The sequence below is a fragment of the Mesoplodon densirostris genome, chromosome 9, assembly GCF_025265405.1.
Source record: "Mesoplodon densirostris isolate mMesDen1 chromosome 9, mMesDen1 primary haplotype, whole genome shotgun sequence".
Classification (NCBI taxonomy): Eukaryota; Metazoa; Chordata; class Mammalia; order Artiodactyla; family Ziphiidae; genus Mesoplodon; species Mesoplodon densirostris.
In genome coordinates, this window is record NC_082669.1 from 106,166,419 (window position 1) to 106,194,306 (window position 27,888).

The window sequence follows — 27,888 nt, forward strand, 5'->3', positions numbered from 1 at the left end:
GGTTCGTGCCCCGGTCTGGGAGGATCCCATATGCCGCGGAGCGGCTGGGCCCGTGAGCCATGGCCGCTGGGCCTGCGCGTCCGGGGCCTGTTCTCCGCAACGGGAGAGGCCACAACAGTGAGAGGCCCGCATACCGCAAAAAGAAAAAAAAAAAAAAAAAAAAAAAAGACATGTCCCCATCCCAGAGTCCCACACAATCTAGTGGGAGAGACTAGCATATGAAACAATATTGTGGATAAGATGAAATAAATATTAGAGGAATACACTGTGGTGACCCAGATGAGGCGATAATTACTTCTGATTGGAGAATAAGAAAAGGTTCTTTGGAGATTATATCATTTTGACTGAGCCTTAAAATAAATGGGAAAGAACGTCTTAGGCTCTGGATGCCAAAGGAAGAAACTACAGTGTAGATGCATGGATATATCACATATGTGTGAGGTGCGTGGTCCACTGATGTGGCAAGGGCTGTGGAACACTGTGCACTGTGGTACGTCCAGGGCCACAACACTGCCTGGCACATGGAGGTGCCGAGTAAGCATTTGTTGAGAGAATGAAATGAATGAATGAGGTGCTGGTCTAATGGAGAACTATGGAAAATCTAGGTGGAAAAGGGGATCACCATGATCAGGGGGCCGGTGATCAAAATGATGACACATTGAAAGGTGGAAGGACAGATCATGGTTGGTGAAATTTTGGAATTCAAGATTTCACAGGAAAGCAGTTTGAGTGGTAAGAAGGTCTACGATGCATCCATCGTCTGGCCATGCACATGGGCTTCTGGGCTGTATGAAAAGGCTATGGAGACAGTCAGGGAACTGGAGGCTAGTGTTGGCTGGTCATCCCCATCACTGCTGAGGTCCCTAGTAGCCATGGCAAGGGGTGCAGTGGACAGGGAGCCTGTGAGCCAAGCATTACAGTCCTCGGATTCAATGATGGCAGCAATAAGCATGGGAGAGGGAATGTCACAGGAAGATGCATCGCTGAGTGAAGGCTCTGGTGCCATAGAACAGAAGAAGCCCTGAGGTCAAGGGTACTCCCAGCTGCCCTCCTGACCCCAAGACATGGGCCCCTGGGGAAGGGTGTTGCATGGCTGATGGGTAGGTTTTCCTCGAGGTGAACTGTAATCAGAGGAAGTATTTGGAAGTATTTGATGATAAATAGTGACCACAGCATTTTCATTTTTGTTTAACAATTTAAAAGAGCTTATTACACAGTGCGAAGTTTTTGAAGGGGATGTTCACTGCCTAGGAAACATTCAGGAGAAGCAACCAGAAACTGTTGCAATACCTTAGAATAAGCTTCCGTGTTGACAAAGCTTGAGCTTTTTCAGATGGATGACATGGAGAACATATTTGCGTTTAACGCACATATCTCCACAAAAATGTGGCGGTAGCAGTCCAGTGTCCTGCTAATCTTGGAGAAGGGTATTAAGGAAAAACTTTCATTTTCTGAGATGCCACCTTCTGCAATACACGTGGCTCAAGAACGTCACAGAAGAGAATATTCAGCAATATATAGAAACTGATGAATCAGAAGAAATAAACTAATGGCAACTTATCTTCCACTATTTCAGAACTGGAACAACTTTTATATTAAAAGAGCTTCACTTGTACAGACATGAGGAATGTCTAATTCCACTTAACCGGCCTCTTGTGCCATAGGGATGTTATTTAGGGTGTCTTTTCTTTCTTAAATATTGTGAGTGCTTACTAATACAGATCAGGTGGTAGCACCTGGATTTTTCCTTTTAACTATCCAAGCCATCTTAAGTTATCCACATAGATTTAGGAAGAATTTTAGTGTTTCTACTACTTTGAAAGTCTATGAGTTCAATTTGCATTAAAGATTTTAGAGTCTAAAGAATGATTCTGGCTTGGTCATTATAATACATAAGAAAAAATTACCGCCTTAAAAAATTTTTAACCTGCATAGCAACACTGTTGTGATTCTTAAAATTTTTTTTTCTAGTGTCTGATTTAAACTTTTCAATTTCAATTGTGGACCAAAAAATTTCAGAGATGTAAATAAAGGTGAAAGTTGTGCTATATTAAGGCTATTTAATATATTAGCTGTGTGCATTTCAAGTATTAAAAGATATACAGACAATTGGTAAAGTCACATTGAATGACCCAGCTATTTTTGCCAGTCTTCCTGAAGGGACAGTTATCTGAGTATATGGCATAGGTGCCCTGGAGTTAAAAGAATAGTCTTTAGAGTACGATGTCCTCCTGAAATGAAAAATTGCCCAAGTTACCTTAGATATTACTGATCCACCCATGTCAGCTGATTTGGAAATTTCTGGAAGGAGTTGGGAATGCCTCTTAAGCTGGCCATATGGAGTCACTTCTCTCTGCAGTTTGTGTTCCTGCCTTTCCTTCTCTACACTCCAGAGACATCTAGAAGACCATCTCCCTATTGAAATCCGGCCCACACAAAAGACATTTTTACTGCATCTGGATTTAAAATATAAAACATAAATAAAAGAGAAGCCTTTCATTTTCCTAAAAAAAACACATTCCTACAAGACAATTAATTTGGTGCATTGCCTGGAAAATAATAGGCATCCTCATTAAAGAGGATGAAAGGTGTTTGTCTGAAGAGTATGCGTTGTGTGTCATTTCTATAGAGAAATGCTGACGTTTCTTAGAGATTTTTTTCTGGTGGAATTTCTCTTCTATCTCATTCCCTTTGATTCTAACATTTTCTGCATTATTTATCGTGTGTGATAGTCCACAAAATCTTTCCCTTCAAAGAGATGGCGTGTTAACGTGTCAAAAAGACCAGCTACTGGAATCAGCCTGCCTGTGGCCAGCTGGAAGAGAATGGGCTTCCTAAGAGGAGAAGCGATTAAAGAAGCTTGGGTTCATGCATCCTGATCTGAGACAGAGCTGGGAGAAAGGGTGTTGCTCTCGTGACAATAACAAACACGTGGATTAGTGAGAAAAACTGGAAACGTATGTGTGGAGTTACAAGAAGGTTAGAGACCTTACATCTGCCATTCTAGATGCTACCAGCGTCTCTGCAGACTTGCTATTTTATAAGAACAAATGCTTCAAGAGGAAAGAGTCGGTGCCGTCACTGGGTAGTGCTTGTTACCAACGCTGGTGAATTGATCCAACTAAGGATGCCACTTGGGACCAATTAATTCAAAGCTGGCTAAAAAAAAAAAAAGAAGAAGAAGAAGAAGATACAATAAATCAAGGAGCAGAGCTTCATTTAAGTATAGTGGGTGACTGGGGACGAGTAGTTGAAATAGCTCAAAACCAGAAATAGCTCAAAGGGCCGAAGGTAACGGTAAATACAGCAATGCTAGGCTCTTACAAGTCATCAAACACCTAAAGTAAAGCCGTGTGACAAAACATTGGCCAACAAGATGTCAACTGGAAACCATACAAAAGCAGTTTTTTACACATGAAGAGTTCTGCGAGTTATCTTCTTCAAGACACATGTTGCTCAAATTACAAGGTAATTTTTAATAGCAATCAAGATAGGAAATTTGAGGAGACGGAGAAACAAACGCTTACATGACGTCTAACAGAGGACTAGGGTCATAGCTGGAATATATTTTTATTAGATACTTTAAGAAAGGAAGACTTGTTTTCATCCCTATGATATTCATGGGTTTTTAAAAAATTTTCTAGTTTAGCTATTTCCCGACTTACAAAGGGACTGTGTTATAGGAGTTTCTGAGCTTGTCATTCAGGTCCTGGAGTGTATCTTCCTATATACATAACATTGTAAATGGCACTCATATTCCACAGCTAACCATGAGAAGCTTTGCTGTTTGTCTGTGTCTTAAGTGTGCCTGAAAATAGAGCTGCATGAGCCAGCCTGAGGGTTCTGGGATCTGAAGTCCATTCAGTGTACAACAGAAATGTTGAAGAACAAAGGGAATTTCTTCCCATATCTCTAAATGTCGAGCTTGTCCTAGACAGACTTCTCAATAGGAAAAGGTTTTGTTCACCTTTATGATGGTCAAGGTGCAGCCCTGCGTCTTCTTTGGGAGCTTGGCTTGGTGGGGTTAGTAAAGGAGATGGCTCAGACATCCAGAGCATGCACGGTCTAAAGCCTCCCATGTGGCTCCCAGACACTTCCCTTTGCTCTAAAACTTTATAGTTTTATGAATTATAGGATTCCATTAATTCATTCAAATATCACATTGTAACCTACGTATTTTTTAACTATGGCAATGTTGTGATACAGAGCTGGGTATTGAAACTAGAAGACCATTATGATGTAATTTATCCCATCAAAATTCCAGTGGCCTGAGGGAGAAGATCCTTTGGTTATATTTTTTAATCGTATGAATAAATATTTTAAATATGATAAGGTCATAAAAGATTTAGGAATAAGAAATTTTCTTGTTTAGGACTAAGTTAAGCTGCTGTAACAAATAAAACCCCAGGTTTCAGTGACTCTATGGCAGCGTCATCTGCAGGCTCTGTTCCATGAAGTCCTTCTATACAGTGATTTGAGATCAAGGCTCCTTTTGTGTTGTGGTTCCACCATCTGCTAGAGCCTGGGAGTTTTTAAACCAGTTGGCAGAGAGAAGGAGGGGGGTGAGAAGCATTCTCTCTTCTTACCCACATTGGTCCAGAGGAGACACACACTCCTTTTGTTCTCATTCGGTTGGTGGTAACTAGGCATACGGCTACACCTAGATGTCCAGGGACCAGGAAATGCAGCTCCTGGATGCCTGGCAACTTTTCAGGGGTCGCTGTGGGAAGGAGAAGACAAACTTTTCATGAGAAGTTAGCAGTCACAGGTACTCTGGCCTGAGAAAGAGTAAGCTTTCACCTTGTCCAAAGACATCAAGGTAGGTTTCCAGAAGATGCAGCATTTGATTTGCTTCGAAAGGTGACAGGCAAATAAATGAGATAAAGACATTTTTCCAGAGAGTCAACAAGTAAAGGAGAAAAATCATGGAGCATTTGAGGAATTGAAAAGAATATAGTTAAAGGCCAGTGACTGGTTAAAAGACATTTCTCATTAAAGTAATGACCCACCCACATATCCGTGTTAAGAGTTGGACAAAAGAAAGCTACCTGGACCTAAGGCCTCTTAGGAAATTACTCATTTTACTTGCCTTTGTGGATAGTGTTAAAAGGATCATATTTGGTTTTCTGCATCTCTGAATTTGATTCCTCTGATGAGAACTGCTGAGAATGCCAAATGACTTCTCATGAAGAGGGGTTGATATTTAGTATTCTACAGGGTCTTCCTGGGTAAGTGCAACCAGAGCCAATGAATAATAGAAACAGTGTATATCTGTCAAGTGTAATTATGACACTGAATATGCCCATCTTGCATTCTGATTCCTGTAGACATTAATTTAAACATCTGAACATGCTGGCACTTCAGACCTGTGAGGATTTTACTTTGCGAAATAGCGTGACCTTATTATTTGGGGCCATTTTTAATACAGAAAAAAACCTCAGATCTTGTTCAAAATTATTTTATGGTAAAATTTGACTACTCTCTTTTTTAAAAAATCTTCTCAGGTATCTTAAGAACAGGAAAGAAGTAAGGAGGAATGTTTCAATCTAGTTTTAAATTCCCTCTAATTTTCTGTATTTAAATGAAATCTCATTCCTTGCATTTTGATTAACTAATCTCTCTGATTAAACACTTGTTAAAATTATAGAATAGAGTGGCTTAAAATGTCACCAACCTTTGCAAAAGAAGTGAAAATGGTCAGATTGTAACTTTTAAAAATTATACAGGGCCTCCCTGGTGGCGCAGTGGTTGAGAGTCCGCCTGCCGATGCAGGGGATACGGGTTCGTGCCCAGGTCTGGGAGGATCCCATATGCTGCGGAGCGGCTGAGCCCATGAGCCATGGCCGCTGGGCCTGCGCATCCGGAGCCTGTGCTCCGCAACGGGAGAGGCCACAACAGTGAGAGGCCCGCATACCGCAAAAAGAAAAAAAAATTAAAAAATAAAAATAAAAATTATACAAGTAGTGTTTGTTTATTGTTGAATGATTTTCAAATCCAGAGAAGCACAAAGAATAAACCCAAAAAATCAGCTATAATCTCAAATCTTAACGTATGTAATACCACTCTTTCAGTGTGCACATTTCCAAACATTTTTCTATGTGGTTATATGTAATTTTTTACAAGAAGGAGATCATAACAGTACGTACTGTTTGTAACCTACTTCTTTCAAGTAACAACATTTTAGAAACACATTTCCCTGTCAATTTTTTTTATACTCCACAACAGTGATTTTTTTTCACCTGAGGGCACAGACTATATCAGAATCTCCAAGAGAGCATGTATGGTTTAGAAGATCATAATTTTATACTTACAAAACAAAACAAGAAAGCTATTGTTTTGTTATACAACCTACAGAATATCACACACACACAATCTTATTGGCTGGTAGGATGTTTATCTGAGATCTTCAGGGCTTTGTTTTATTGCCCATCAGCCTCCTACATCTGGGCATAACAACATCAGGAGGTGATAATTATGATTATTATGTCAACAAATGGGAGCATGGTTTAAAAAAAATTGGGAAATACGGTGTCTCAATTGCCAAGTTCTCCATTTAACCAATTATCCCTTATTGTTGGGCTTAACTTTTTTTTTTTTTTTTTTTTCTTTTTGCGGTATGCGGGCCTCTCACTGTTGTGGCCTCTCCCGTTGCGGAGCACAGGCTCCGGATGCGCAGGCCCAGCGGCCATGGCTCACGGGCCCAGCCGCTCCGCGGCATATGGGATCCTCCCAGACCGGGGCACGAACCCGTATCCCCTGCATCGGCAGGCGGACTCTCAACCACTGCGCCACCAGGGAGGCCCTGGGCTTAACTTTTAAAAGGCAAATTTTCACACAATCTGATCTACAGGCTTCCTGTTACTAATTCTCAGACCATCATAACACTACTTACCTAAAGTATGGAGCACGCTGTTGCTGTTTAAGACTTTCTCACATACCCAGCATGGAGCAGCAGGGCAGGCTAAAATGATGAAAGTGGAAGACGTCATTTGGGAAGGCCACACAAGGATGTGCCTTGCAGGGCAGTGCTCCTAATGGATGACCTATTCCCAGAGCTCTTCCATTCACTCACCTTGTTGTCAAAGCACCTGAAGCAGAGGCTGGCAAGTAGCTCAAGCCTACCCACTACTGTTCTCTCAAAGGAGCTCTTTAGACAGAAACCATGATCCATTCCTTCACCAAATAATGAAAAAAGTAAACATGCTTGTCTGTACTTTGTACAAATTGGCCCTTTAAAATGTTCTCACATGTTTTATGTATACAGTCTTTACGGAGGCAAAATATTTGTTTATGCAGTATAATTAAGGGAGTTGTCTTTTCAGCTGTTATAACCAAAATTAGAGAAAAGGAGGAGTTCTTGATGTGATTCATTTTTGTTATTTAACATTATCCATTCCCATGGGATGCTTTGTTCAAGTAGAAGCTGGTTGGCCCAACCCCAACAGACACTGTGAAGTTATGTCCTGTCATTTTCCAGAGATGGAAATACATGACCTGAAGGGTCTATTACTCTTCTAAAATGTTAATTGGGCATTTCTCCAAGGATAATTTCAACCTTGAGATTCTAAGATCCTGTATTCTTAATATTCAACCCTAAGATTCCTCATTTCTAATATTCATTACTAAATAGAAGAACAAACTGAAGTAATTGTAGCTAGAGAAAAATTATTAAGATAATTTAGATCTTTTGCAAAGATTCCAAGGAACTTTTGCAGGTCTTTCACACTTCAAGAAAGTTGTTATGTAGAAAGAGAGTGATTCTCCTCTCCTCTCATTTCTCTTTGCATTCCCATTTAGATAAAATCTCTGCTAACCCCGTGGCATGGTTTCACTTTTTCTCCACTATTTGCCTGATACTGCAAATACTGTAGTTGAAGTGCATCTGGTGTTGTAATGGAAAACAGAATAAATCTATTTTTATATTCTGAGTTCATAGCATGTAGAATATAGAATTGTCATTTGGCACTTTTTTCCTCATTAGAGAGGTCTTGTCTGAAGTCATACCAAGCTGGCATTGAAAGAATCTGCTAGAAATGAAACAATTTGCTGTAGAACAGAGAGAAAGAAACGGTGTCTGTGGTATGACCTATAGTCTGGGCTGAAACAGTCTATGGCAACCAGGAAATAGTCTGTTTTCCTTCTGACAGGCTGATTCACAGCTCTCATCAGCAGGCATGCACCTTCCAAAGCCTTATCCTTTTCTCCTTGGATCTTTGGCTTTTACTCATGATGTGTCCCCATAAGCATAGCCATCCATAGCTCAGTCATTTATAAATTACAGTTAATTAATTGACGGGTATGTTGTTTCCTTAGAAGCTTCAGCGTGATCCATGTTAACACCTATGAGCTTTTTTCCAGTTCAAGCTGTTTTAGCATCCAGTTGTATTACTTCCTTTGGCCCTCAAATCCCACACTCCATTCTCCTTGAACTCTCCATAGCCAGGTATCTTACCGGACATCACCTGAAACCATCCCCATAAATCACCCCTGGTCCTCCACCAAGCACATTTCCTCCAATGAATGTTTTTCATTTTGCTGCACAACCTGACCTTGGTCAAGAGGAAAGCTTCTTCTACATCCATTGCCTCCTCGATCCATTCTCCTCTCTATCTCAGGAGAATCCTTAGGCATCCAGTTTCGAGGTTTCTCTCCTGCAGCTTCAGCATTTCCTTTTATCACAAATATTCTGTCCTCACAGTCACCATCTGGGACTTTCATTTATTCTTCCAAACTGGGACTCTCTGCCCAGCACACAAGTCCCCACTGATTCCAAACATGGGCGTATTTAAACCCTGACTACATGTCCCTTACTGAAGACAGGTGCTGTTTCAAGCCACATGTCCTTTTGGAAAGCTTTTTGTCTTTTTCCTTTTTGAATCATATAGGTCCATTGATATTCAAGAAGTTATTCTCAGAAGGTAGTTAAATGCATGGAGAAAACTAAAATTAGAAAGGCTTTGCATTTTAAAGACAGCTGTCTGTTTTTTCATGGCCAGTGGTAATTACCTTTTGCTTCCTTTTCTCTGTGGATGCCTTTGTTTGAGAAGTTATTTTTTAACTATAACAAAAAGCTTAAAGGCAAAAATACATAAAGAGTAATACTTCTCATACTCAAGAGGTTATCAACATACCAGAGATTAAAAACTGAGTTCATAGCATTGATTGTTAAGTTCCAGGCATTTCCTTGAAGAAATTCCAAAAGACTTGAAATAAATTTTCTCCTTGCCAGTGTTCATTTTCAGATGTGTTTAACACTGAGATTTTGGATGTGAATATGCATATTGGCTCTAAAAATTTCCATACTCACAAACTAAGACTATAGTAAAGAAAAACAGGATTTTAAAAAAATTTCCTGCATAATATGAAAAGCAGTACAGCACAGTTAGAAAAACAAAAGCTCAATGCTTAGTTATAACTGGATGTTAGCATCTTACAGACTCAATTTCCTTATCTAGGCAGTGAAGGTGAGCTTGGAAGTTGGACTTCATTTTTGTACATCTTTCAGTTTGAACACTGTTGGACTTGATTACATGCCTCAAAAGCAAAGTGATTATTTTTGCAGAGAATTAGACCAACTGCAAACTTGGAAGGACCACTGCTCACACAAAATTTCACACAATTGTTTTGAGGGTCCCCCAAAACAACCCTCATTTTCAATGATTCTCTAAAAGGACTCACAGAGCTCATCAAAGGCTGCTCTACTCGTGGTTATGGTTATGACAGGGAAAGAATGCAGATTAGAATCAGACAAGAGAAAGAGCACAGAGGGCAGAGACCAGGAGAAGCCCCAGGTACCAAGCCCCCAGGTGTGCTCTTCCTATAGAGTCATGGACACCTTACTTTCCTGGAATTGACTGTGCCAGTATGCATGGGGTACTGCCAACCAGGGCAGCTCCCCTGAGCCTCAGTGTTCAGAGTCTTTATTCAGGCTCCTTTATTTAGGAATGGTCCACTGCTCATGTGGCCAGCCTTGGTTTCCAGCCCCTCCAAGGACTGAGCTGTGTGATCCAAACCCCTACCCTACATCACATCATTGGTCTATCTGGGGTGGTCAGCCCCTACCCCAAATACTATTTGATAAGGTTCCTACCCCAAATACTATCTGGTAAGGCCAGCCTCCACCCTAAATCACATTGTTAGACTACCTGGCATGACCCAAGGCCCCCAGGCAGACAGAGACACCCCTACCAGGCATAACACTCTAAGGCTTTAGATATTATCTACCCAAAGCCAAGGGCAAAGTCCAGACCCCTCCTTGGACAAGGTTAAACTCTTCACTACACAGTTTGAAAATCTCTTGACGACAAGTAAGCAAACGATTCCTAGGGCCTTCCTACTAGAATGAAACTTGGCAACCCTAGTGTTTAAAGTAGTATTCCATGTAAATTGATACAGCCACTATGGAGAACAGTATGGAGGTTCCTTAAAAAACTAAAAATAGAGCTACCATATGACCCAGCAATCCTGCTACTGGGCATATACCCTGAGAAAACCATAATTCAAAAAGAGACATGTACCACAATGTTCACTGCAGCTCTATTTACAATAGCCAGGACATGGAAGCAACCTAAGTGTCCATCAACAGATGGATGGATAAAGAAGATGTGGCACATATATACAATGGAATATTACTCAGCCATAAAAAGAAACGAAATTGAGTTTTTTGTAGTGAGGTAGATGGACCTAGAGTCTGTCATACAGAGTGAAGTAAGTCAGAAAGAGAAAAACAAATACCATATGCTAACACATATATTTGGAATCTATGAAAAAAAATAGTCATGAAGAACCTAGGGGCAAGATGGGAATAAAGATGCAGACCTACTAGAGAATGGACTTGAGGATATGGGGAGGGGGAAGGGTAAGCTGGGACAAAGTGAGAGAGTGGCATGGACATATGTACACTACCAAATGTAAAATAGATAGCTAGTGGGAAGCAGCCACATAGCACAGGGAGATCAGCTCCGTGCTTTGTGACCACCTGGAGGGGTGGGATAGGGAGGGTGGAAGGGAGGGAGACACAAGAGGGAAGAGATACGGGAACATATGTATATGTATAACTGATTCACTTTGTTATAAAGCAGAAACTAACACACCATTGTAAAGCAATTACACTCCAATAAAGATGTTTAAAAATATATAAAATAAATAGTATTCCAGGACCGCTTGTATCAGTCACCTGGCATTAGCAATATACAAACTCCACAGTCCTGCCCCAACTTACTGAGTGAGAGGAGCCTTAAAATGTGCATTTTAAGCATGTTTCTTTAGCAGTTTCTTATGTAGGCCAAAATTTGAGAAATGTAATTTTGATTCAAGGTCTTTGTTCCCAAGAGTAGAGTGAAAATAGCATGAGATGTAGAAATGGGAGAAAATTCTGCTTCTGGCTCCACTACTGTGTTTATCTTGGACAAGTCTTTGTTCCTCAAATGTTATAGGTTTGGGAACAACATTTGGCACAGTTTGTTTCAAACAGACATGACTCATGTATCAAGTTCCCAGACTGAGGAATATACATCAAGTTACTGTATGCCCTCAGGGAAGATGCTTATAGAATATAAGATGGCATTCCTTATATATGCTTGTGTGTTAAGTTATGGTTTGCATTAGGAAAATGCATGGATTTCTTTTTTTCAGAGTATGTAGATAATTGTTTGGCCTCCATGGCAAGAGTGTTCCTATTCATTCATTCATTCATTTATAAATTGTTGAGTGCTTACTCTGTGTCAAGCATTGTTCTAGGCACTGAACAAAACTGAACAAAATGGAAAATACCTCGGCTTTAATGAGTCCAGGAGCACATATATATTGTGCTAGATGGCAATACATGCTATGTAGATCCAAAAAATTAGGATAAAGGGGCAAAGGCAGCTAAAGGGGGTGGGGGGTTGCTATTTAACATAGAAGGTTTAGGGAAGGAATTTCTAATATGAGGGCTGTGTGCAGAGGGATAGAAAAGCAGCCACAGAGTTATTTGGGTAAAGGAACCAGTAAGTGCTTAGGCACTGAGTCAAGAGCAGTTTCACAATGTAGTGAAAGAGAAAGCCTTAAGGTGATGGGGTTAAAGAAGGACTAAGAGGAACAGACACAGACACAGAGCACACAGGCAGCTCCTTCAAGGAATTTGCAACAACAGGGAGCAAAGAAATGGGATGTGAAGACAAGAGAAGGATTTTGTAGTGGAGGTGGTAGCTGTGAGCATTAGAGGTAGTCCACATGGCCACGTGGAAGGATTCAGTAGAAGACAAATTATAGATACTGTAGAAGGGGAGGGGGAATTGCTGGAGGGATGTACTGGAACAGATAAGACGGGATGGCACCCAGTGTGCAGTGGAGCACCTGGCCTTGGACAGGATCATAGGTGTTCTGTTTACTTCTTCCTGTTTCTCACCTCTCTGATCCCCATAATGACCTCATTTTCAGCCTACCTGTGTCTTCTCATACCCTTTCCTGTTGTCTAAATTCTTTTTTTTTTTTTTTTTTTTTTTTTTTTTTGCGGTACGCGGGCCTCTCACTTCTGTGGCCTCTCCCATTGCGGAGCACAGACTCCGGACGCGCAGGCCCAGCGGCCATGGCTCACGAGCCCAGCCGCTCCGCGGCACATGGGATCCTCCCGGACCGGGGCACGAACCCGTGTCCCCCGCATCGGCAGATGGACTCCCAACCACTGTGCCACCAGGGAAGCCCCCCTGTTGTCTAAATTCTTTTGTCTCCTAATGGACACGTAGCCCTTCCTTGATGAAAAAGAAAAAGAAAGCAGAAAATTCATAACATTCCCCACTCGTAGAGTGAGGCTAAAATATCTCCTCTGCCTATTACCAGTTTTGTTGTATGGATCAAATGAGATTTGGTGCAGAATAGCCCTTTGGAAGCCATCCATCCTTGAACTTCACTGTAGGATGAAAGAAACAAATCATCATCAAAACTGCAACCCTGTTAGCTGGTCTTCTCAGTGTGTGCTCACTTTGTGTACCTTCCCTTATGTTTTTACCTATTCTATGTTGAGTGACCAGTTTTTTCTGCTGCTTCCAACTGATGCTTTGGGTCTAATGTCTGAATGTTATCTCACCCGCTGGGAAAACCCAGAGTCCAAAAGCCTACTATTCTGGTCAGTTGTTAAATTCGTCTCTCAGTACATTAAGCCTGGAGTGATTTGTTTCCGAAAACTCATGGTTAGAATGAGAGTGAATAGTGCCACCTGCTGGAATTACACTTGAAGGAGGGGAGGGAAAAAAAATATATATATATTATATATATATATATATATATAATATATATATATATATATATATAATATATATATATATACACCAAGAGCTGTCCATGGTTCTGTCCCATTCATTGCTTTGTCACTCAAGTGAAGTCATGATCCAGATACGCTCAAAGATGATTTCTGTCATCATGCTTGTTTCTAATGCCCATATGCCACCTGTGCATGTCTCTTCTAATATCTCTCTTTTCTCCCTGTAGTGACCCAATATCTACCACTACTAGTGAGACCAGCTCTATTTCATTTATTTTTTCTCTTAGAATCTCTTGGAAATTAGATCATAGAATGTTTGCATTTGAAGGGACCTTAGAGCTCATCAGTGTTTTCAAACACATTTTGGACATAGAAACTCTTGGGAAACTATAGATGTAATCCTCCTTTCAGACACCAATAAACAGAGCTCAAAAGGTGACAAAGCAACGTGAAGACTAGAACTCATAAATACTGATTGCTAAACCATTCTCTATATCAGCTAAGATGCTTTTAGCTGCAAGAAAGATGGCTTTAGCAGTAAGGGATATCTCACATAAGAAGTCTTGAAGTGGCTCCAGGAATAATTTAGGGGCTGAGCAATGTTAGCTAAGCCCCAGGCTCATCCCATTTCCCTCCCTGTTCTCCTCAGTGTGTCTGAGGTTTACAGACGGCTCCACCAACACTAGAAACCACATCTCCACCCAAGACCAAGGAGCAAAAGGGGATGACTATCTCTTCTCTTACCAACTAATTAGTTTTTCTTCCAAAGACTCCCCCTCATGTCTTACTGGCCAGAAGGAAATGATATATCCCATCTTAAGTGGGTTGCTGGCAGAGAGCTCAGAATTCTCATGTTTGACTTAGACAAATCCAGATACACCCTCTGGGCCTGGGGTAGGGCCATCCATACCTGAAGCTTAAAGTTGTATGGAAGCACATAGTTTCCTGGGCAAAATCAGGTCGGCTCACACGGAAAAGGGTGGGGGATTGTCTAGCTGTCGGGCAGAATTCTCCATGGGTCTCTCCCATGTCTGCTTGTCTTCTGAACAAGAGGCATTGTCAGCTTTGTTCATACCTTTTAAAGGATGTGTGTATAGCAAACAGTCTCGGAGGATAGAGTGTCTTCCTCCAGAGCAGAGAGTAGATTTGTTTCCTGACCAGGATAATAAAGCCAGTGTCTCTCCCCAGGACAAAAGTTAAGCAGGTTTGCTAGCAGCCCTTTTAAAACTTTGGGATTTCCTAAAGTCAGGGTTCCTTGGCTGTGATGTAAACTCACTGCATAGGCAGCATCCACCTGGGCTGCTGCCATGGGACTCTGGGGACCAAAGAAACCAAGGAGGGTTGACGCTCATGCCGCCTGCTGCACCGTGAAGAATGCAGTGCGTTGTCTCTGACCCACGAGTCTCCTGTCTTCTGCCAGCATCTCCAAAACGATGGCAGGCTAACTTGTGAGTTTGCAAGAAAGATGCTTCCCAGTTCCTGACACTAAGAGAAAGGCAACCATTCGTGTTTGCTACAGTGTTCTTTCTAATGAGCCACGCTAGAAACATCCAATCTTCAAATACTTATTTCTGAAAATAAGAATAGTTTCGATATGTCAGAAATTCCTTTTCCACAGTCAGAAACAGGGCAACACTTCAGCCTCCTGGAGACACGCGTTAAGAGGATGGTGTCGTTGGCTCTCGCGTCTTTTACTCTGCGTCCCTTTCATTCGCTTGCTGACTCTCTCTGTAATTATCTCTTTTAAAATGTCAGCTCCTCTCACCCAGAGACGAAGAGCAATCAGCCACAAACTGAACTTCAGAAGCTTTTAAAACACACTTGCTGTTTGGCTGGGAGATAGGAGTTCTCAAAGGCAATGTCAGGGAGGCTGACATTGAATGAATGGGAAAAAGGAACCCTTTCCTTTACTCTCATGCGGGGCCTCAGGAAGCACCAGAAGGGAAGTGGGATGGGCTGAAATTGTGGACATGACTTCAGCAGAGCCTGGATGGAGGCCCTTGGAGGAGGATTCTGCTCTCAGAGGCCCTCGGCCTTGAGTCCCTCTTCCTGCACCCAGCTGGGGAGAGGACTGAGCTACAGCAGGTCCTGGAGACCTTCTTGCCTTCTCTAAAGGGAAGTGTTGACGTTAGGAACAGGGGATCTAGTGCGACAAGCAGAGAAGGAAGTAGGGATGTTTCCTGGTAACTGCTGGTCCTCAGAGTTTCTCCAAATAGTGACAACTTAAAGACCTGAACAAAAATTCGTCAGAGCAGGAGGAGAGGAGGAGAGGAAATTAGAGGAGCATTAATCCCTCTGAGTCAAATTTTAGAGTTAAACTCAATTTATCCCTAAATCGTATTTCCCTGAAGGCTGTTGATGCCTCTGAAGCAAAACCAACTTTCCTTCTTAGCTCAGGAAGCCTTGTTCTCTGGCTCTTCTGACAACTTACATTTTAAAATACATCTGCTAAGACACAGCACTGCAAGAACAGAACAAATTCAATCTTAAAAACCAAGGTTAGGGCTTCCCTGGTGGCGCAGTGGTTGGGAGTCGGCCTGCTAATGCAGGGAACATGGGTTCGAGCCCTGGTCTGGGAGGATCCCACATGCCACGGAGCGGCTGGGCCCGTGAGCGGCTGGGCCCGTGAGCCACGACTGCTGAGCCTGCGCGTCTGGAGCCTGTGCTCTGCAACGAGAGAGGCCGCCATAGTGGGAGGCCCGCGCACCGTGATGAAGAGTGGCCCCCGCTTGCCACAGCTGGAGAAGGCCCTCGCACAGAAACGAAGACACAACACAGCAAAAATAAATTAATTAATTAATAAACTCCTACCCCCAACATCAAAAAAAAATACATAACATGAAATTTATCATTTAAAAAAAAAAAAAAAAAAAACCGAGGTTACGTTTTCCCCATTGACCATGCCAGAAATTCAGGGAAAGATCATTCAGTTCATGAGTCGTATGCTCGTCGACCCATATTCTGATCATACTTCTGCAGAAATCTTGGTGAAGGTCACTGGCCTCCATCAGGTCACAGTGACCCCGGAAGGCAGGAGCTCCTAATTTAGAGAAGAAATTTCACCAGAGCAGGTGTGGCCTCACCACAGGTGTTAAAATTAAAGTTCCCTTTCTGACATAAAGGAACCAAATTCCTTGGTACAATTAGGTTGATTAAATTGAGTTCTGCGTCTAATGTCCCTGGAGCTCAATAAAGTTAACGCAACTTTCAGAGGGGCCTGACCAGAGGTGGGGAACAGTCTAGGTCTTGAGAGAATCTGGCCCACTGTGGTTTTTAAATCAGAAGTTTGATTGCTTGCAACATCATTTCAAAATGGTACCAGTCCAAAGAAGCTGAATTTTTCATTAGCCTGGGGGAAAAAATGATAGATATTTAACTAAACTGCTCGGAGATTAGTCAGAGGCTCATTGATAGACAGAGGAGCTGAATCTCTTTATAAGCAAAGTTAGAAGATCCAGTGGTGTGCCTCATCTTTCCTGTCAAAAGAATTCACCAAGCTAAGGAGCTGGGACCCACATGCCACTACCTCTCCTGCCAATCGCAGGAAAAATATACACTTAAAAAAACATATTTATAAAGCACTAGGTAGTCATTGAGGAACTTGAAACCTAAAATGTTTGTAAGAAAGCTACTTACAATTGGAGTTACCAAAGCAACCCCCTTAGTCCATTTTTCCATGTTGAAAGGTGATTTATTAAAAGAGTTTGATTGGGAGCAGATCTATAAAAAAAGAAGAATGATTTGTGATTAGTGCTGGAGGGTAGGTTATGAGAAGGACCTGACATCCCAGATGGCGAACACCAAGGTGTGCAACAAATGATTCAAATGATTTCTGCAGGACTCTGGAGCTGCCCTTTGCCCAGCCCCAGAGGTCCGGAAAAGATGTGGGTCATCCTCATTGCATGCACAATTCACAGCTCCCTAACTTTCCATAGGAACTTTAAGGGTTAGATCAAGGAAATAAAGTTTTGTGAATTCCCCCAAAGCAGTAGCTCTCAACTCTAGCTATATATTAATATTTTCCAGGAAGCTTTTAAAAAATACCAGTGCCTACCCAGCTGAGTGGGAATCCCTGGGGACGGAGCTGGGACACGGGTGTGTTTCGTAAAGCTCTCAGGTGACGCTTGGTGCAGCCAGAGCTACAAGTCACGCCCTAGGAGCTACTGAAGAGTCACGGTGTATATAGAGCCAAAAGGTCTCAGGCTCTGAAATCTGAGAAGCCTGGTTCCGATCCTGACTCCACTACTCACTAAATCTAAGGTGCTCGACATGTGCTGAAGTGCTCCAGCCTTCAGTTCCTTATCTGGAAAGAGTCAGTGATGGTAACTTCCTGATAAAATAAGCAAATGTATACCTGACCCCCAATCCAAGTTTATTTTCCTTCCCCCAGTTATTAATGTAACAGTGGTTTCATGTTTTATCCCTCCTCAGAGGATTTCGCCTTGGACCTTTGGAGCAAGTGACTAGCTTAGATCACTCTTCTCTCCATGCTTTGTTTTACCTCTAGAATTCACCGCTGTTTGGTATCTGGGAGGGAAATACTCATGTGCCTTTCATGCTTTCTGCTCCTCCAGCGGCCACGGAAGTGTCCTTTTCATTCGATGTCGGAAACGGGCCCGTGGAGATTGTGGTGAGGTCACCCTCCCCTCTCAACGATGACCAGTGGCACCGGGTCACCGCGGAGAGGAACGTCAAGCAGGCCAGCCTGCAGGTGGACAGGCTGCCCCAGCAGACCCGCAAGGCCCCAACGGAAGGCCACACCCGCCTGGAGCTCTACAGCCAGCTGTTTGTTGGTGAGTGATGGGACGGCAAGAGTGACTTCTCTGCTGCTTGAAATAACTTCCACCGTGGGAAGAAATAAAACTGCCTACGTAGGGTTCTGGTAGAGATTTTTCCAAGTAAGTGTTTTTGCCTCTTGTGGTCTCCTCTGAAACAGAATGGAACAAGGAAGAGGACCCAGGAACCCTAAATCTGGTTCTACCCTCCGCTTTCTGTTGTGTTTTCTTTTTGGCCACATTGCACGACATGTGAGATCTTAGTTCCCCAACAAGGGATCGAACCCGTGTCCCCTGCGTTGGAAGTGCAGAGTCTTAACCAGTGGACCACCAGGGAAGTCCCTACTCTCTGCGTTCTGGAGCCCACAGTCCTCATCTACAAAATGAGAGGGTGGGCTAGGACATCTCTGAGGTCTCTGATCTGTGCAGTTTTAGGTTTATGGTTTTAGAACTGCATAAAATTCCTTAATGATTTAGAGCACTTGTAAATGTGCAAAAGGAAGGATGGAGGAAGGGGAGGGAGGGAGGAAGGGGAGAGAAGGAATGGGCTCCCTTAGTTCAGGTTTGCTTGAAATGATAAATAGAAATCCACTCCTTTCTCTACCTAGCCTCAAGGCTCTAGGCAGAGAAAGACTTAAACTTCTCCTTACATAACATCTTTCCACAGAGGAAAGAGATCAACACTGAGAAGAAATTGAAACAGAGCAAAACGTAAAGCATCCTTTGCGAGAAGGAGATCTAGCCCCACCTTCTGGACTTTGCTTATGACATGTCCTAGCTGAACCTAACATAACTTTCAATCAATACTCGTTTCCATGGCTTGTGAGATTTTAACTTTTGTTGTCCAGAATACTAATATTTTAGGAAATTAGCTATTTTTCTTCTGTTGAATGAAAAGAAAGCAAGTTTGAAGGACTTGGTGGCTGTCTTGCCACCTTAGACCTCCCCTCTAGGTGTGTGGGGGTTAATTGGTCAAGTCTGTCAGCTGTGGTCTCAGACCCAGCAAAAGCAGACATGACCTTCTACCTGGGCTCCACCCAGTGGAGGTCAGAGTCCCGATGGTGTCTTTCATAATTATGGCAGGATGTTTTAAGAACATTAGAGGGCTTCCCTGGTGGCGCAGTGGTTGGGAGTCCGCCTGCCAATGCAGGGGACGCGGGTTCGTGCCCCGGTCTGGGAAGATCCCACATGCCGCGGAGCAGCTGGGCCCGTGAACCATGGCCACTGAGCCTGCACGTCCGGAGCCTGTGCTCCGCAACGGGAGAGGCCACAACAGTGAGAGGCCCGCATACCGCAAAAAAAAATAAAATAAAATAAAAAGAACATTAGAAAGTCACAAAAAGACAGGTAAAATTAGATGTCCACTCCTTTGGTGAAATGTGGGCAAATTGTTAACGTAGGCAGTTAGCTTTGGAAGTAAGACTGACTTGATAACAAGCCACATCAGCCAGGGGCCATGAAAGTCACAGATTTTGAAATAAAGTACTGACTGCTCCAACCTAACCAGAACTCAGTCCCTTCCAAATCCTCTCCTCAAGTTATAGTTCTCAAAATTACACATCATTTTTAAATTACTTTTTTATTGAAGTACAGTTGATTTACAATGTTGTGTTCCTGGTGCACAGCAAAGTGATTCAGTCATACCTATATATATTCTTTTTCATATTCTTTTCCATTATGGTTTATCACAGGATATTGAATATAGTTCCCTGTGCTATACAGAAGGACCTTGTTGTTTATCCATTCTATATATAATAGTTTGCATCTGCTAATCCCAAACTCCCAATCCAACCCTCCCCCACCCCCTGCCCCCTTGACAACCACAAGTCTGTTCTCTATGTCTGTGAGTCTGTTTCTGTTTCATAGGTAAGTGCATTTGTGTCATATTTTAGATTCCATATATAAGTGATATCATACAGTATTTGTTTTTCTCTTTCTGACCTACTTTGCTTAGTATGATAATCTCTAGGTCCATCCATGTAGCTGCAAATGGCACTATTTCATTCATTTTTTATGGCTGAGTAATATTCCATGGTATATATATACCACATCTTCTTTATCCATTCATCTGTTGCTGGACATTTAGGTTGCTTCCCTGTCTAGGCTGTTGTAAATAGTGCTGCTATGAACATAGGGGTGCAGGTATCTCTTTTTTTTGGCTGTGTTGGGTCTTCATTGCTGCACACAGGCTTTCTCTAGTTGCGGCGAGCAAGGGCTACTCTTCATTGCAGTGCGCAGGCTTCTCATTGTGGTGGCTTCTCTTGTTGCAGAGCACGGGCTCTAGGTGCAGGCTTCCATAGTTGTGGTGCATGGGCTCAGTAGTTGTGGCTCATGGACCCTAGAGCGCAGGCTCAGTAGTTGTGGCACACAGGCTTAGTCGCTCCCCTGCATGTGGGATCTTCCCAGACCAGGGCTTGAACCCGTGTCCCCTGCGTTGGCAGGCAGATTCTTAACCACTGTGCCACCAGGGAAGTCCTGCATGTATCTTTTTGAATTATACTTTTGTCCTGATATATGTCCAGGAGTAGGATTGCTGGATTGTATGGCAACTCTATTTTTAGTCTTTTGAGAAACCTCCATACTGTTCTCCATGGTGGCTGTACCAATTTACATTCCCACCTACAGTGTAGGAGGGTTCCCTTTTCTCCACAGCCTCTACAGCATTTGTTATTTGTAGACTTTTTAATTATTTTTATCAAACCTCAGGTCCACTGATTCCTGCCAAAAGCTGTGAACAAATTCCCCTTTATCAATACATCTTACCCAGATCACCTAGGATAAGTTTCTTCCTAAATCCTGTTCATCCCAGGCATGCTGGTTAGATTCTACTTGGTTTTCATTATAACAGGTGACCCTAATTGACCCAATTTCTCATTTTTCTGAGATCTCTCTGGATGCAGAGATCCAATTTTACTTTTATCCCTTTCTGTCTACTGACTATAGTGGTCTCCAAGAGTCTTAGAGACCAAGTAAAGCTGCAAAATGAAAAAGGGTGGGGGGAGGCATTTATTATGGTCTTGGAAAGAATTTTGATTCATGTAAACAAGATGACCTAGGAACAGCTTAAGAGAAGAGGAGAGGGCTGTGGTCAGAGTCCGACAGAACACTTAAATCTAAAGGAGAGGCAGAAAGAGTAGCATCTCAGGAAGAGGAATGAAAAGAACAAGCAAGGAAAAACCAGGAGACAGGCTGTCACAGGAGGAGAGAGTTTCATGAAACTGCTTATCATTGACAAATAATATCAAGTCCCATGTATAAAATAGAGCGAAGAAAATGTTCTCTGAATTTAGTAATTATGAAACCACTGTTGACTTTGGAGAGAGAAAAGTTTCAGAACAGTGGGCTGATATGATGAGTCAGCAGCTTCCTTTCACTTGATGAAAAAGAGTAAGTCTCCTGTGCCACTTTCTAATTTCCTGTTATCTGAGATGTGGGTGTGAGGCACATCTCCCAGACACAAGCTATTTGAGACAGTATGAGAAATATTGGTCTGCAATAGAAGTCTTCCCCAGGGGAAGTGGGGAGGGGCTTGTTTCCAGAAAACAACAAATTCAACAGCTCTGAAGTTCTGGAGCCAGTTATCCCAAGACTATTGGATAGGGATTCAGGCAACCAGGAAGTTGTTCTCAGTTCAGCTCTAATAACAAGTGTTACCACTTTTCCTCTTTGAGTCTCTTTTTTCATCAAATAAAGGAATTGGATTAGCTAGTCTCCAAACTTTCTTCCAACTTCAGCCATTTAGGATTGTGTGTTTAGAAGTGGTATGAAAAGTTCTGAGTTGCCAAGCGATTACCCATAACACCATGGGCTTGAATCCCACCTCTGCCACTTAGCATCTGAGGGACCACTGACAAGTTACCTAATAGATCTGTCACGTAGGGATACAGTTCCTGTGTCTCAGGAGGAGATGAGCTAGTCCATGCTAAGCGCTCCGTATACTATCTGGCACAGAGCCAGTACTCAGGAAATAGGAGGTATTTCTCTACCTTTTCCTTTACCTTTCATTCCCTTACCTTTCTTCTTCCTCCATGTAATATTCACCCTCTCCTACAGAACTCAGTTCCCTATAGAACTCACTTCTAACTGGCTCGTTTCTTCCTTCCCAAAATACTGACCTGAAATGGAATCACTTGACCCCACCAGCCCTGAAGGAAAGGTTACATGCTACATGGCCCTCGACATCCAAAGTCACTCCACAGTCACTCCGCTCACCTGCCATGGTGGCCACAGAGCAGCATGCGAGGGCCCAGGAATTTTCTCACCAAGAAAGGAAGTGAGCATCCCTCTGAAAACACCACCCAGCATTCCCTTCTACAGTGGAGACTTGGGGCAGAGCTGCCTGAGAGCTCCATCCGGGTTCTAGAGAAGGAAGGGCTTAAAAGGTCAACCTAGAGTTAAAAGACATTCTTGGCTTTGGACTCTACGGAAGGCCACCCCCTGCCCACTGCCTATGTTAGCAAGGCCAGGATCCTGCCTCCTCTTCCAAAGTCACTGAAAAACAGAGGATACAGTTCTCTTCACTCTACATGTAAAATATAATTAGAAGGTAGAGCCTCCTTTCTATTGGATAGTCCCCCGCCGCGAGGTGGGAGGAGATAAGGCTCCATCCTTCAATAGCACTTATCTACCCAACAACTGGGCTGGGGGAGCAGTAGAGTCTCCATGGCATAAACGAAGAAACTGTGACCCAGAGAGCCTAAGTAAACTCCCTGATGCCATACAACTACATGTAGTGATCAATGTGAGATGCAGACTTGGATTTGTCTGGCTCCGAAATCTCTGTTCCTTCTATGACAATAAAACAAAGGAGAAGGAGAGCGAGAGAGCCATGTGGCTCACAGGGTCTTGGTGCCCCAGCCTAGTGTCAGGCCTGAGCCTCTGAGGTGGGAGAGCCAAGTTCAGGACATTGGACCACCCGGCCCATGTAATATCAGTCGGCAAGAGCTCTCCCAGGGAGCTCCGTCTCAATGCTAAGACCCAGCTCCTCTCAATGGCCAGCAAGCTCCAGTGCTGAACACCCCATGGCAAAAAACTAACAAGACAGGAACAAAACCCCACCCATTAGCAGAGAGGCTGCCTAAAATCATAGTGAGTTCACAGACACCCCAAAACGCAACAACGGACATGGCCCTGCCAACCAGAAAGACAAAATCCAGCGCCACCCACCAGAACACAGGCACCAGTCCCCTCTACCAGAAAGCCTACACAAGCCCCTGAACCAACCTTACCCACTGGCGGCAGACACCAAAAACAACAGGAACTATGAACTTGTAGCCTGTGAAAAGGAGACCCCCAAAACAGTAAGTTAAACAAAATGAGAAGACAGAAAAACACACAGCAGATGAAGGAGCAAGGTAAAAACCCACCAGACCTAACAAATGAAGAGGAAATAGGCAGTCCACCTGAAAAAGAATTCAGAGTAATGATAGTAAAGATGATGCAAAATCTTGGAAATAGAATGGAGAAAATACAAGAAACGTTTAACAAGGACCTAGAAGAACTAAAGAGAAAATAAACAATGATGAACAACACAATAAATGAAATTAAAAATTCTCTAGAAGGAATCAGTAGCAGAATAACTGAGGTAGAAGAACGGATAAGTGACCTGGAAGATAAAATAGTGGAAATAATTACCACAGAGCAGAATAAAGAAACAGAATAAAAAGCACTGAGGACAGTCTCAGAGAATTCTGCGACAACATTAAACATACCAACATTCGAATTATAGGTGTCCCAGAAGAAGAAGAGAAAAAGAAAGGGTCTGAGAAAATATTTGAAGAGATGATAGTTGAAAACTTCCCTAACATGGGAAAGGAAATAGTTAATCAAGTCCAGGAAGCCCAGAGACTCTCATACAGGATAAATCCAAGGAGAAACACGCCAAGACACATATTAATCAAAATATCAAAAAAAAATAAATACAAAGAAAAAATATTAAAAGCAGCAAGGGAAAAGCGACAAATAACATACAAGGGAATCCCCATAAGGTTAACAGCTGATCTTTCAGCAGAAACTCTGCAAGCCAGAAGGGAGTGTGAGGACATATTTAAAGTGATGAAAGGGAAAAACCTACAACCAAAATTACTATACCCAGCAAGGATCTCATTCAGATTCGACGGAGAAATCAAACTCTTTACAGACAAGCAAAAGCGAAGAGAATTCAGTACCACCAAACCAGCTTTACAACAAATGCTAAAGGAACTTCTTCAGGCAGGAAACACAAGAGAAGGAAAAGACCTACAATAACAAACCGAAAACAATTAAGAAAATGGTAATAGGAAAGTACATATTGATAATTACCTTAAGTGTAAATGTATTAAATGCCCCAACCAAAAGACATAGACTGGCTGAATGGATACAAAAACAAGACTCATATATATCCTGTGTACAAGAGACCCACTTGAGACCTAGGGACACATACAGACTGAAAGTGAGGGGATGGAAAAAGATATTCCATGCAAATAGAAATCAGAAGAAAGCTGGAGTAGCAATTCTCATATCAGACAAAATAAACTTTAAAGTAAAGACTATTACAAGAGACAAAGAAGGGCACTACATAATGATCAAGGGATCAATCCATGAAGAAGATACAACAATTGTAAATATTTATACACCCAGCATAGGAGCACCTCAATACAAAAGGCAAATGCTAACAGCCATAAAAGGGGAAATCGACAGTAACACAATCATAGTAGGGGACTTTAACACCCCACTTTCACCAATGGACAGATCATCCAAAATGAAAATAAATAACGAAACACAAGCTTTAAACGACACATTAAACAAGATGGACTTAGCTGATATTTGTAGGACATTCCATCAAAAAAACAACAGAATACACTTTCTTCTCAAGTGCTCATGGAACATTCTCCAGCATAGATCATATCTTGGGACAGAAATCGAGCCTTGGTAAATTTAAGAAAATTGAAATCCTAGCAAGTATATTTTCTGACCACAACGTTATGAGACTAGATATCAATTATGGAAAAAAAACTGTAAAAAATACAAACACATGGAGGCTAGACAATACACTACTAAATAACCAAGAGATCACTGAAGAAATCAAAGAGGAAATCAAAAAATACCTAGAAACAAATGACAATGAAAACATGATGACCCAAAACCTATGGGATGCAGCAAAGGCAGTTCTAAGAGGGAAGTTTATAGCAATAAAATCCTACCTCAAGAAACAAGAAACATCTCAAATAAACAACCTAACCTTACACCTAAAGCAATTAGAGAAAGAAGAACAAAAAAACCCCAAAGTTAGCAGAAGGAAAGAAATCATAAATATCAGATCATAAATAGATGAAATAGAAACAAAGAAAACAATAGCAAAGATCAATAAAACTAAAAGCCGGTTCTTTGAGAAGATAAACAAAATTGATAAACCATTATCCAGACTCATCAAGAAAAAAGGGAGGAGACTCAAATCAGTTAGAATTAGAAATGAAAAAGGAGAAGTAACAACTGACACTGCAGAAATACAAAGGATCATGAGAGATTACTACAAGCAACTATATGCCAATAAAATGGACAACCTGGAAGAAATGGACAAATTCTTAGAAAAGCACAACCTTCCAAGGCTGAATCAGGAAGAAATAGAAAATATGAACAGACCAATCACAAGCACTGATTTGAAACTGATTAAAAATCCTCCAACAAACAAAAGCCCAGGACCAGATGGCTTCACAGGTGAATTCTATCAAACATTTAGAGAAGAGCTAACACCTATCCTTCTGAAACTCCTCCAAAATATAGCAGAGGGAGGAACACTCCCAAACTCATTCTATGAGGCCACCATCACCCTGATACCAAAACCAGACAAAGATGTCACAAAGAAAGAAAACTACAGGCCAATATCACTGATGAACATAGATGCAAAAATCCTCAACAAAATACTAGCAAACAGAATCCAACAGTACATTAAAAGGATCATACACCATGATCAAGTAGGGTTTATCCCAGGAATGCAAGGATTCTTCAATATATGCAAATCAATCAATGTGATACACCATATTAACAAAATGAAGGATAAAAATCATATGATTATCTCAATAGATGCAGACAAAGCTTTCAACAAAATTCCACACCAAATTATGATAAAAAACCCTCCAGAAAGTAGGCACAGAGGGAACTTACTTCAACATTATAAAGCCCATATATGACAAACCCACAGTGAACATCATTCCCAGTGGTGAAAAACTGAAACGATTTCCTCTAAGGTCAGGAACAAGACAAGGTGGCCCACTCTCACCACTCTTATTCAACATAGTTTTTGAAGTTTTAGCCACAGCAATCAGAGAAGAAAAATAAATTAAAGAAATCCAAATCAGAAGAGAAGAAGTAAAACTGTCACTGCAGATGACATGATACTATACATAGAGAATCCTAAAGATGCTACCAGAAAACTACTAGAGCTAATCAATGAATTTGGTAAAGTAGCAGGATACAAAATTAAGACACAGAAATCTTTTGCATTCCTATACACTAATGATGAAAAATCTGAAAGAGAAATTAAGGAAACACTCCCATTTACCATTGCAACAAAAAGAATAAAATATTTAGGAATAAACCTACCTAAGGAGACAAAAGACCTGTATGCAGAAAACTGTAAGACACTGATGAAAGAAATTAAAGATGCTACAAACAGATGGAGAAATAGACCGTATTCTTGGATTGGAAGAATCAATACTGTGAAAATGACTCTACTGCCCAAAGCAATTTGAAGATTCAATGCAATCCCTTTCAAACTACCAATGGCATTTTTCACAGAACTAGAATAAAAAATTTCACAATTTGGGGCTTCCCTGGTGGCGCAGTGGTTGAGAGTCCGCCTGCTGATGCAGGGGATATGGGTTCGTGCCCCGGTCCGGGAAGATCCCACATGCCGCAGAGCGGCTGGGCCCACGCACCATGGCCGCTGAGCCTGCACGTCCGGAGCCCATGCTCCGCAACGGGAGAGGCCACAACAGTGAGAGGCCCGCATGCCGCAAAAAAAATAAAAAAAAAAAAATTTCACAATTTGTATGGAAACACACAAGACCCCAAAAAGCCAAAGCAATCTTGAGAAAGGAAAATGGAGCTGGAGGATTCAGGCTCCCGGACTTCAGACTCTACTACAAAGCTACAGTAATCAAGACAATATGGTACTGGCACAAAAACAGAAATATAGGTAAATGGAAGAGGATAGCAAGCCCAGAGGTAAACCCACGCACATATGGTCACCTTATCTTTGATAAAGGAGGCAAGAATATACAATGGAGGAAAGACAACCTCTTCAATAAGTGTTTCTGGGACAACTGGGCAACTATACGTAAAAGAATGAAATTAGAAAACTTCCTAACACCATACACAAAAATAAGCTCAAAATGGATTAAAGACCTAAATATAAGGCCAGACACTATCAAACTCTTAGAGGAAAACACAGACAGAACACTCTATGACATAAATCACAGCAAGATCCTTTTTGACCCACCTCCTAGAGAAATGGAAATAAAAACAAAAATAAACAAATGGGACCTAATGAAACTTCAAAGCTTTGGCCCAGGAAAGGAAACCATAAACAAGACCAAAAGACAACACTCAGGATGAGAGAAAATATTTGCAAATGAAGCAACTGACAAAAGATTAATCTCCGAAATATACAAGCAGCTCATGCAGCTCAGTATCAAAAAAAAAACAACCTAATCCCAAAATGGGCAGAAGACCTAAATAGACGTTTCTCCAAAGAAGATATACAGATTGCCAACAAACACATGAAAGGATGCTCAACATCACTAATCATTAGAGAAGTACTAATCATTAGAGAAGTGCAAATCAAAACTACAATGAGGTATCACCTCACACCAGTCAGAATGGCCATCATCAAAA

General features: G+C 41.9%; 1 protein-coding gene across 1 annotated transcript in view; it reads left to right on the top strand.

Moving 5' to 3' along the window:
* The window catches only part of CNTNAP2 (contactin associated protein 2), a 1,481,544-nt gene that overhangs the window by 1,211,029 nt on the left and 242,627 nt on the right, over positions 1-27,888 (top strand). The window contains exon 19 of the mRNA XM_060107754.1: positions 17,815-18,033. Coding sequence (XP_059963737.1) covers positions 17,815-18,033 — 219 coding nt within the window. The remainder of the gene's footprint in view (positions 1-17,814; positions 18,034-27,888) is intronic.